General features: G+C 41.5%; 1 protein-coding gene and 1 long non-coding RNA gene across 4 annotated transcripts in view; one reads left to right on the plus strand and one right to left on the minus strand.

Annotated features, from left to right (window-relative positions):
* Positions 1-12,701, plus strand: part of LOC127526086 (uncharacterized) — a 289,571-nt gene that overhangs the window by 81,814 nt on the left and 195,056 nt on the right. The gene's annotated exons all lie outside the window — the stretch shown is intronic.
* Positions 1-12,701, minus strand: part of LOC127526081 (cholesterol 24-hydroxylase-like) — a 191,937-nt gene that overhangs the window by 70,265 nt on the left and 108,971 nt on the right. The window contains exon 1 of one of the 3 annotated variants that reach the window (XM_051920165.1): positions 2,809-3,272. The exons of the other annotated variants lie outside the window; for them this stretch is intronic. Coding sequence (XP_051776125.1) covers positions 2,809-2,957 — 149 coding nt within the window. The 5' untranslated portion in view covers positions 2,958-3,272. Of the gene's footprint in view, positions 1-2,808; positions 3,273-12,701 lie in introns of those variants that run through there. 3 annotated transcript variants of the gene reach the window in all.

Here is a 12,701-nt window from a genome sequence, read left to right on the forward strand (position 1 = left end):
TAAAGCTCATGATCTAGTCCCTTCTTCAACTGCACATCATCTTGGGTAATACGTACTATTAAAGGGGAAGGCTCCGATATTGCATAACAGTCACATCCATGTCCATACAAAAAGACATTAACTTTAAAACACAAGTACACCGACACATTTTCAGTTTCCTTCTGCACGTGTGTTTTGTTTTTAAATGTATTAGCAAGTTTTCTGCTAATTTTTTTTACACCCACTACTAGGGTCAGCCTTACTAGGATCGGGGCTGTCCCATCTAACATTGGCTGCTATAACTGTATGATGTCACACTGGCCTTGCAAAGCATCATTTGGCATTGGGGAGAAAAAAGTTTGCCAAAGCCGACTGCATGATGAATTTCCAGGAAAATATTCATCAAACACAACATGTTTGCTGAGAAAAAATGTTTTGGAGAATTTTACCTGTCAACACTTTCAATAATGGGGAAGGCGTGTTTTCTGCTGCTTTGAAGAACGTGTCTTTGTTGTGTTTTAAGGCTATTTTTCATATTTTCTATGTAATGTCCTTTAACATTTTAAACCACAAAATAGGAATTGCATTTGTTTTTATTTATAAAAATGCTCCACTTAAAAACACACAATCTCCCAAGACAAATTCATGTACGCCATGATTGTGAACTTTAAAAACACTGAACGTATCTTATAAGCAGGTCTGAGAATGTTATGTTAATGTCAGATGTTTTTTCCATTTACTTTGCAACTTCCATAACTTAATAAATTTACGAAGAAGCAATTGTACGCTAAAATGGAAATGGGAATCTGGGCCAGACTACACCATTCTGTACTGTAGCTGAAAAGGATATTCTAAAAGCTTTTATAAACAGTCTGGGCAAACCATTGGGGCTACGCACAAATGAGCCAAACATGTGTACTGAGGCACATTGCATTTCGAACAGTTCTAGATTTTTAGTAGGTACAGTGGTGGCAAATCACTTCTTAACACATCCATGTTCCCTAGGACACTAAATTTGAGTATCTACTTATAGAAATGCATGACTGACTGGAAACAATTTTCCCTAGACTATGCACTATGCACGAATGTCAATCAATGATTATATCTGGCATTAAGTGAATTTCATTCCAGGCAGTACGGTGGTCCTTAATTTCTGGTTTGATCTCCGATAGTGTAGACTTTACATGTTCTTCCTATGCCTGTATAAGTTTTACTTTGAAAGCTCCACTTCAAGATGCTGCACAGACAGAGAAGGGTGACATTCCAGTTTGCACATCTGACTGGTGTAAGTACCACAGTGGATGGACAGGCGTCCCAAAGGGGATGGAGGATGATTCCTTGCCTTTATGAGCTTCACAGCTGGGAGGGCACAGGAACCCTTTCCAGGCCTGGAGACCAATATAATGGGAGGACCGGGGGAGACAACAATGTCTGGCTCCTTTATCCAAAAATATGCTGGATGGTAGCACCCCTGGGCTAGGATTCCCACACAGACATCTGCAGGACATGCTGGGACCTGTAGTCCTGTGGGACAGCCCTATTGGGTTCTGTGGGGGCTGCTGGGATTAGTAGTCCTTACTTTCAGGGACTTCTGTTTGACCTGGAAGTGCTTTCAATGTGCTATGCCCTAGCACTATAAGTGATCACAGGTCATTGAATAAAAGTACATAAAAGTAGCCATTCAACCTCATTCAAGCGAGTCGGAGTCAGGATGCAGTGGAAGACACTTGCTTGGAGAAAAAGCAGTAGGATGAAGAAGGAGGAAAGTTTTTATTGTTGCGGTGTGCTGCATGGAGGATACTAGTAGGGCCTGTAAAAGTACTGGATAGAATAAAATCATTATATCTGAACCAGAGACAAACACTCCTCTGAATTCCTAAATCTGTTTAAAGCAATTTAAAATAGGAATGCAGTGTCCAGAATGCTGCAGTAATAATACAGGAAATGACACCCACACCTCTGAGAAATGGCACTGGGGACTCCAAATTAGACCTTTGGAGCTGTGTCTGTGCCCTGTAAATGACAGATGCCATGTCTATAGCTGGCTCCACAGGTATGCTTTATAACCCCTGCATTTGATTTAAAGTGACAGAAAACTGTCACATGGGTGGTTATGAACCATTCCAAAGCACACTGAATGTAAAATTGAGGCAAGTACTGTGCTTTTATCAACAAAAGCAGTTATTTCTATAGCACATTTTTATACAAAGGATGTAGCACAAAGTGCTTTATGAGATGTTAAAGAAGCAGTTACATGCAAAGAAAAATAAATATTAGATAAGAATAATAATGCATAAATAGTGGAGAAAAAAATGAATAATGCACGCTTACATCAGATTGATACAAGTAAGAGAAACAGAATCCTTGAATGAAGAATTGTTTTATTAAGTCTCTAAATGGCAGTCAGTAGGCTTGAGTATTCAGAAATAATAATAATAATAATGATAAAACAACAGTTACGCTGTGTTCCAGGCCATAATGCAGGCTGATTCTGTCAGCCCGTCGTGACTTCTGAATGTCCCGTCTTGAGGATTCAGACCTCTAAAAACGAAGACCAGTAATCATCTTGTCCACTTTGCATGTCTGAAACTACAATCGCAATAACCTGCTTTAAGAAGAACACCTCGTTTAAAGTGTGCATTGACCACTAAACCCCCTCCCACCCCTTTGCCCCCGCTGGCTTACACTTTAAAACAGAAAATGGCAGTATGGGCAGAACTTTGGTGGTGACGTAAAATAAAAAGAGCTCTTGTTAAAGTTGAGAGAGTTTCTAAAGCAGACCCCAACTACACCGTGCACGAGGAGTCGCGTGACGTCCGGGGTGCTCACCTGTCTCGGGGGGGTCCCGGGATGTGGTCAAACTTGAAGTGAATGTATTTGACGTAAAGGCAGTAGAACCCGAAGGCGGCCAGGAGCGGGACGAGCAGCAGCAGGAGTCCAATGCCGGTATAATGGAGAGCAGTCTGCAAGAGGGCCATGATGGCGAGCTTTCGATAAGTCCGCTGTCTCCAGCCGTGTCGCTCAAGTTTATCGTCGTTTCAGCGGCAGAGCACGTAATGTAATAAAGGGGCACTGCCGATAACCGCCCATAAAGCGCTCATAAGTGAGCGCGCTGACAGAACGAGCTTAGACAAAAGAAACGCGCTGCAATGAACTGGTAAACCAAAACCAAACGTGGGGCAAAGGTGAGTCGTTTTATATATGTGTTTATTTTCTTAATCGGGTCAAAGATCCTGCCCAAGGCCGACGGCTTTTTATAACAGCGCTTCCGTCAACTCTGCTGCCACACTGCGCGCTTCTGCGCAGATTCCTGCGACATACGGATTGAAGTTGGTATCAAAGAACGGTGTAGGGCAGGGGTGGGCAAAGTCATTCCTGGAGGGCCGCAGTGGCCGCAGGTTTTTATTCCAACCCAGTTGCTTAATTAGAAAACAATCCTTGCCAATAATTACATTTCATGGCTTATTAGTGCTTTAACTCTGCTATGTCAAGTCATTCTCATATCCTAGATTTTTTTTCCATTCTAAGGATATCATCCAAATATTTTGAAGTGTAAAATGGATGGGTAATTATCATTCCTTCACTTTTTTCTCTTCTCTTTACTTCCAAGTATTTAATTAAACCAAATAGTGCACGATAAATACACACAGGTGTAAAGGGTAACAAGCAAAATGGATAACTGCTGTTTTTTTTTTTTTTGTCATTTGCATCTTATTGCTAATAAGGAGCAATTAAAAACTGAGAATGCAGCTGTTTAAGACTTAAATAAGCAATAAGGGTTCAAAATCTTAACGAGGGAGATAACTAAAATGAAGCAGAAGTGTTTCTAGAGCAATAAGTGCTTCTTATTAAGCAAATTGGTTGGAACAAAAACCTGTAGCCACTGCGGCCTTCCAGGAATGACTTTGCCCACCCCTGGTGTAGGGCTTTTATTAATAAAACTTATAAATCCGAGACCTTAGCGACTCTTCCAGAGTCGTTTCCTGACTGAAGGTCCCCTTGCGGTCCAGCCCTGCATTAAGTGGGTTGAAAAATGGATGGCGGTTGCTGCCAGGCTGTGTCGTTCTGTCCAGCTTTACATTGGAAGATGCCAAACATCTCACTCTGCAAATATCAAAGAACAGCATGCACAGTTCATTGCTGGACATGATTGCTTTAGAGGGTTGGTTTCTGCCTTGTACTTATCACATGCTACCAGTGATAAGGTGCTTGCTAAACTCCCTGAATTAGTTTATGTTGCAGGGTGCACTCTTAACCATACTGGTTCTTTAATGGCATATTCCTGGGTTGTATGGTTCCCTGCAGAACCATTACTTGACAAATTAACATTTTATTTTGGGAAGAGTTATCCATCCATCCATTATCCAACCCGCTTTATCCTAACTACAGGGTCACGGGGGTATGCTGGAGCCAATCCCAGCCAACACAGGACGCAATTCAGGAAACAAACACACACACACACACACTAGGGACAATTTAGGATCGCCAATGCACCTAACCTGCATGTCTTTGGACTGTGGGAGGAAACCGGAACACCCGGAGGAAACCCACAGGGAGAATATGCAAACTCCACGCAGGGAGGACCCGGGAAGCGAACCCAGGTCTCCTCACTGCGAGGCAGCAGCGCTACCCACTGCACCACCATGCCACAGAAGAGTTATTTCAATATGAAATTAGTAGTTTTGGATTTGAAAAGGTTCCTAATATGTGGACAAAGTATACCATCAATGATTAATGTACTGTGCAGTAGGCTACCTAGCAGACTACTAGACAGATCAAGAAATAAGGAACTAAGCCTTTTGCAAAATTCCTTTTAAAATCAGGAACCCATTGGTGTTTCACAAACCTGTTATCATCTATAAATGGTTATTAATGCAGCCTGTTACATGTTTTAATAAAAAATTCTGTCTGGAACCAATATGTGGATGCTTTTTTAAGAACTATTAATGGTTCCCCTATGGATTTCCTCTAAGGAACTGTTTTGGCAGCTTTACTTTTGAATGTGTGTTTGCACGTTCTCTTCCTGTTTGCAAGGGGGTTTTTGGTGCTCCAGTTACCTCCCACAGCCCAAAGTTGTGGGTTAGGTGGACTGGCATTACTAAACTGGCCCCTCGTGTGTGTGTGTGTGTGTTTGCCCTGCGTTGGGCTGACCTGTTTTTTATTCCTGCCATGTGCCTGATGCTTACTTTGTTAGCCTCCATCTTCCCCACAACTCTGCTATGGGTAAGCAGATTTAGAAAAATGGATGGGTGGATGGATCTGTTCAAAGATGGACAGCTGGCAGTCAAAGTTGTTGCCTTGTTGCACCATTCTGCCCAGGATTTTATGGTAAAATGTCTATAACTGGACACAACTGCTGTTGGAGGAAAACCTCTACACTTAACAGAGAACCCCATTGACTCAGGTCCCTGACACATCTTCCAGGACTCGTTTCTGCCTTATCAAGGACACGTTTCTGGGCATCACCACCACCATCCTGAGGTGGATCAAGGGGGTTCAGTAATGGATGGATGCTTTCAGGGCCAGCGTGTGGAGTGAGGTGATGAGGTGAATGCCTTTGGCCAAAGCAGCACTTTCATAAGAGTATTTTTTTTATATCATTGTGAGATAATAATTTAAAAAAAGAAAGTTAAGTGTGACCCGTAAACGTTACATTTACTGCCATTTAAATTTGTAAAAAATATTTTCATTTTAAAATGTTCAAGTATGTCAGAACTGCAATTTGCACTGCCTCGTCACACTGTACCAGAACATCAAAAATGTGTATGTACAAGTCAGTGATCTTCATCCTTAATTTTTCACTTATCATAAGTAACCACAAGAGGGCGGGAGAGAGCCCCAAACCACCGACACAGTAACGCAGAACAATGTTGTATAAATAAAATAATGGATATTTATTCCACAATAGCACCTTTACACAATCTTCACACCAGTTACTACTCACAATACATAATGAATATTCTATATAAAGCAGTTCTTCAGTGTTGCCTTCTTTCCTCCCAGCTCTGACTCATTTGATCTGTGGCAGCGGAGTCCTTTTAAGTCGGACCATAAAGCACTTCCAGGTCATAGAAAAAATAGCAAGGTTCTCCCCGTGACAGCGCCCTCTAGCGATACCCAGGGACCCCAACAGGGCTGCACTTCCAGATTCCAACTGCCAAGCATCACTGCAGGTGTCCTAACAGGACTCCCACGTGAGGAGCACTGCCACCTATCGTATGGGGGATTGAACTGCTCTCGACTCCTGGCTATCACTAGTCCATCCATTAATTTACACAGGCTGGACACAAAGTCATTCATTTGTTCTGCCGGCCAATCGTCTGCATCGTTGCGCTGGTCTCCTGTCTGGGTATTGGCTTCTTCTCTTTTCTGGCCGGGATGCCCGCTCTCCTTCTTTACATATTAGTACAATGTTTGTTAAATGTCCGGTAAATTTAAATCAGCATGTTTAGTTAGAAAAGTGCAGGACAGTTTGAAATTGGTTAATTAGAGAAGCGTGCAGGATGAATGAAATCTCAGAGTTTCTTTTCCCATCAAATTATGCAATCTTAAAAGTCAACAAAAGACATATTTGGGTTAAACTGAAGAAGTGAATAATATTGAATTGTTTTATTTGTAATGCCTATTTTTGTGTGTTTTATTGATTTTAAGCTAATCCTTTTAATTATTTTCACATTTTTCCCAAAAGTCATATTTTTTATGTATTATTGTGCCTGTTGTTCCACAGACGTAGCGTATTATAGGAGTATTTTATTATGAACCCTGTAATACAACACATATTTTATGTGGATTAAGTGTATCAACTCATGCTTAGTAAGGATATATTTTGATATACAAAAATGTGCCTTATCTCAGGTGGCGTTATTGAATTAAACGCCGAGCCCTGGATGCTTTCAATCAAAACTGTCTGGCAGTGCCATGCAAATGTGTATGGAAAAATGTCTACAACCTAAAGAAGAGACTGTCAAAGGGCAGCCCAGACATTTATGGCATTTTAGAACACTGCTGATCTGAGAGATCACTGCACCTTCCAGCTCCAGAATGGGTGCATGATTGATGGACTTGTGATGTGGTGGGAGAGTACTGAGCCAAAAGACTAACTACTCCTGTGATTATACTTAAAACAAGGTTGTCTCTAAACACATCGAAGCTAACTATGTAGCAGAGAGCCGTGATGAATCATCAGAAGAGTTACACAACCCAAACTGATATTCAGCAGTACCTTCCTTAGATCATTACACTCTCGAGAGTTTATATCTTTAGACAGACTTGCTTTTATACCTACAGTATTTAACCTCCAAAGTGCTCAAGTTCACGTGTTAATTTTTATGCCATGTTTGGAACAAAATACATTCCAAAGTCGTGAAACAAACGGAGGTGCCCAGTTTGAAGTGTGTTGACCATATCACCATAGTAATGTAACGCCTACTGTGTTAAGCACTAATAATAGGTTTGAGCCAAGGGAAAAGGCAAACAGAGTTTATTGGCACAGGGACATTGAAGCAGAATCAAGTGTGAGACACGAATGAACACACAGGGCACATTTAACATTGCCACACACCCTCGTACCTTTGGAATCCAAGCAGAGTACCTGGAAGGAATCCGCATGAATATACAAGGAGACCATGCACTTAACCATGGCACGAACAGACCCCTGATTCCTCAAGTTCTGAGGTAGCAGAACTGCTTGCTGGCAAAAGAATAACTTGTGACGCCATTCTTGATGCTGAGTTGTTGGACTTCCGCAGGGAGCAGTTTAGTAAGAGCAACGGAGCACTGAGTGGTTGGTAGAATGTGGAATTATACGGCAACAATGATTTTAAAGTGAAAATAACGTGTCTCCTTCTTTGCTTTTTGTAAATGTTCTGTAGTGTTTTTCTTTTTCTTTTTAAGGAGATTTGCAGTAACAGAATACTCTCTGTAGTTTGTAAGCAGACAATGATGGTTGTGTTGACCAAGCCAAAGAATTTTGCCATTTCTGTTTTACAGACAAATAATGTCAATCATGCAGATAAAAATTAATAAAGAATTTAAAGTCTTATAAAATACATTAAGTACATTATGATTTATGATATGTTTTCAAGTAAAATGTTTTTAACCATATGTGATATATTTAGCAGGGAATGTGAGCAACAAGAGCTTGGCAGGTTGTTCCAACAATTGGGAGATAATTAAGACAATGTCTACAAAACTGTGCCATTTTAATGTTTGTGTAGCACACGTTATGATAATCTTATACATGCTTAATAAAATCAGAGGTCAGTCTGTCATTCAGACACTACATACAGAACAAATGAACCTTGTGGAAGATCAGCCCGGACAAAAACAGAGACGCAGACTCACAAGTCCCAAAAGCACAAACTGTTTTGCTTTAAGGCTTTACAGCACCACACAATGCTTAGTCCTTTCCTTTTCTCTCTCTTTCTTCATTCTTCTTTTCTCTGTCCTCTGCCGCCTCCACTCCACTTCCACAAGCTCTGTCCTCCACCTTCCGACTCCAGCTCCCGCAATGGAGTGAGGCGGCCTCTTTTATAGTGCCCCTCCAGGAGCGCTCCAGGTCCTCCTTGACGATCGTCCATCAGCACTTCCTGGTGTGGCAGAAGTTCTGCATGGAAACCTGAAAGCACTCCCGGTGTCCCCGGATCTTCTTCTGGCAGCACTTCCTAGTGTGGCGGAAATGCTGCCGTGCAAGGCTTCACAACAGTCCAGGCGCCCTCTGGTGGTGGCCACGGTCCCCAACAGGGTTGATCTTCCAAGCTCCAATGCTGTGGCCCTGATACAAACCAGGGGGACTGCCCTCTCTTGTCCCAAGGAAGTTACTGTCTCTCTCCCAGTCCTTCCATCCTCCAGGTGCCCCACCACGACCTGCAGACTTGAATCCAGCCTGCTGGAGCTGTGAGGCAGCAGTAGTAACCACACCATCACCCTCAATGTTTAAATGTTTGTTTTTTTTTTGCAAACAGGGTTAAATAGTGAATTTTTCTAACTGTGAATGAAGTCCTTCAGCTGATTTGGCCGCAGAGTCATATTACTGGCTCAATACTCAGTGCCTATAAAAAGTATTGGAAGTTTTCTCATTATATCATCATATGACATTGAATCACAGTGGAGTTAATTTGGCTTTTTTTGACCCTGATCTACAGATAAAAGACTGATCAATGTCAGAATGAACACAGATCACTGCAAAGCAGTCTAAATTAATTAGAAACTAGGGGCTTTGCCCCCTTCTCGCTTCGCTCGCCAACCCCCCATTTTTGTTTTTGCGGATGCACACTTTTAAGATTTTTGTTTTCTTTGAATTGTTGCTATTTCATTAGTTTCACTTTTATTTCAGAACTTCGGTAAAAACAATATTTGGAACCTTTTGAGTCCCATTGTGCTGAATCTTTTTAAAGAGGTCAGTGAGACATGTGTTTAATGAATTTGTACCATAATTCAGGATAGGTTTCTCTGTTTGGAATTTCAGCACAGACAAAACGATCGACATCATCAGCAGTTAATCATTTTTTTTGCAAAGTAACCAATAAATGCATGTGAGGTAAAACACGTTTTTGAAATTCTCTTGACTTAAACTTCAAAGCCTTACAATATTTACATACTTCTGACATATCACCTGTGTCCATATATTCAATCTCTAGTCACCTTTTCATTATTTCTCAGAGTACTAATTTCTCTTTCTTTGCGCTAATGCGATATTTACTGTCTTTGTTTTGACACTGTCATTTTTTTCTGCTTTCATATTCTGTATCTTGCTCTGCATGTGTTTCGTGCCTATGTTTTGAGGTTTTTGAATTCCAGTTTTCATTATCTCTAACCTGCTGTGCATGTGTATAGCGCCAACGTCCGGATTGGACGTGCTTTTTTTTTCAATTCCACTTGTTCCGGGCTGATAAAGTAATTTTTTATCCTTATTTTCTGAATTTGCACCTAGATTACTCTTTTTCTTTTTTGTCTCTCCAACACTTTTGAGTATCTTTTCTCTATGCTGCTTTCTTCTTCGCTTAGTCGTCTACGTTTCATCTATAACGTATTGTCCTTATACACTTTATATGCGCTGAGAGCCCTGGATCTGTGTGTGCTCAAAGCCAAAACACGACTGAGTGTGTTGCTGGCTGCCCCTGCTCTTATTTATTTGTAAGTAGGGCGTGTCTTGCAAGAATCTCATGTTCTACGTCATCGCGAGACAGTCCTGGGTCAATCTCTTGGCACAAAATCTCATGTTTACGGTCCCCGCGAGACGCTCCGTGGCCAATCTCTCTAGTCTCACGGGTCTTTTAAGTGTCTTCCATGATCTTAACGTGAGGATCACGTCTCGACGCCCTACTGTTTCTCTGCAGGATTTTTTTTATAATAGAGAGATATCAAAGGCAAACTAAATGATCATGTAAGTATTAATGACTTAATAGGGCTCACCTGAATCATCACTGGTGCTGCCAGTTTAGTTAATTGGTTCCATGGAGATCACCAGTCTGTTGTCAAGCTGTTTTAATTGACTGTAGTATAAATGCACTTCTGTACATAGAAGGTCCACCTTGTGATGAGTCGGTATGGTGGCCTAATCTACACAATCAAGAAAAGAAAAAAAAAATACAACACTCCAGGCAACTTGGTGAAAAGGTGATGGAAAAGGACAAGTCAGAGGATGGAGACAAGGACATATCCAAGTCACTGAAGATCCCTTGGAGTTAGGGTTAAATCCAGCTTTGAGAAATGGAAAGAGTATGGCACAGCTGTTTATCTGCAAGAGCAGGCTGTCCCTAAACACTGAGTGACCATGCAAGAAGAAGACTAGCGAGGGAGGCCATTGAGAGAACTCTGAGAACACGGAAGGAGTTACAAGCTGCTGTGCTTTGAGAGTGGAGAGACTGTGCAGACAACAACTGTGCTTCACCAGTCACGTCGCTTTATGAGTGAAAGCCACTGTTTAAATAAAAAATTTAAAAAAAAAGAAAATGACACTTCAACTAGAGTTTGCCAGAAGACACTCAAGAGATTCTGAGGTCAGCTGGAAGAACCTACTATGGTCTGAAGAAACCAAAATTGAGCATTTGGCCATCAGACTAAACCACACATTATCAAAAACACACCATTCCTACCGAGACGCATGGTGGTGGCAGCATCATGCTGTGGGGATGTTTCTCTGCAGCAGGCCCAGCAAGGCTTGTGAGGGCAAAATGAAGAGAAATCCTGAAGTTAAATGTAATGCAGTCTGCAGGAAACCTGCAACCTGTGAGAAGATTTGTTTTCCAGTAAGACAATGACCTCAAACATAAATCGAAAGCTACACAGGAATTAAATGTTAATGTCCCAGAGTGGTCAAGCCGGAGACCAGATGTCATTCAGGTGGTTCACCTATGAGCCCCCTGCATCCTTACAGAGCTTGAGCACGGCATGTTTTTGTGTTCTTAAATATAAATATAATTTAAATGCACCTTAATATAATACAAAGAAAGGTATTTCAAAGAAACGGTTGATATGTTTATAAAGTGGTTCACTCACAAGTCAGCCATTTTCCATCTATCATCCTGTCTGCCCTCTCTCTGCCCCCATCTGACTATTAATAATAGCTAAAACATAAACTATCACAAAAGACAGTGTTCCAAAGTTACCTGTCATGAGCGAGCAGTCTGGTACAGAAGAATGGATGAAAACTGCAGTGTCCAGATGTGCAGAGCTGACGACTCAAGGCTTTCATGGCTGCCAGAGGTGCATTTACTGAATACTGACTTGAAGGGGGTGAATACTTATGTGATCGATTGTTTTGTGTTTTATCTTTGAAAGTTACTGAGATCACATGGAAGAGATCTGTTTTCACATTAACAAGTCTTTTTCTGTTGATTAGTGTAAAAAAACAAAACAAATCCAGTATGTTTCATCATCTATACATATAAAAAGCAAAGCCCTCACTGACTCATCACTAATTCTCCCATTTTCCATATATGTGGGAAGCTGAAATTTCGTGTGCTCATTCCTTGCAGTGTACTTACAAAAGTTAAGTATGTTTCATGTCCTATTGCAACACCCAAGGTGGGAGGGGGGGATGGGTGTACCCAATAAACTGTATATATAGATAGTGGAAACTCGTCCTCACTATTTCTGTGACTTCCAATATACTTAGGTTTCATTTCGCACTGTGCAGAGTAAAGAGCTTTCAAAAATAACTTCTTCTTTTTGCCATTTCTCACCATTATGCTGTAAGGAACTTTCAGAACTGACCTCTCCTTTTAGTGATTTCATTCCTTATTTCCATTAACAGACGATTTATTTCACGGCAGAGACGCACTTCCTTTTTCCGCGCACCTATCACGTGGTTGGCTCCCTGCCTATATACATTAATGACATCCCACGCTCATGTGCTTCCTCACTTCCTTCCTTAATTTCCTCAGCTGTTCGTCGTGCTCACTGCTCCCTTCTTCTTTACTCCACCGTTTCAAGCCTGTTATTGTTAGCCTTGCTTCATGTCTTCCTGATGGTGACTCCAGCCTTTTCATTTAGTTTCTTCACACTCTTAATCCTCCGGCCATGCCTCCGCATACTCTACTTTTGAAGGTCGGCGCACCAATGATGTTACTATGAAACTTACAACTACCAAAAGTTTGTAACGGCACCAGGCTTCAGATCGAATCTCTGCACAAGAACCTCTTTGAGGCAACTGTCTTCACTGGAACTGGCTCAGCGTGAGACTGGATTTATTCCTTGCATCCCTCTCATACCCTCTGACC

The sequence above is a fragment of the Erpetoichthys calabaricus genome, chromosome 16 (genome assembly GCF_900747795.2).
Source record: "Erpetoichthys calabaricus chromosome 16, fErpCal1.3, whole genome shotgun sequence".
Taxonomy (NCBI): domain Eukaryota; kingdom Metazoa; phylum Chordata; class Cladistia; order Polypteriformes; family Polypteridae; genus Erpetoichthys; species Erpetoichthys calabaricus.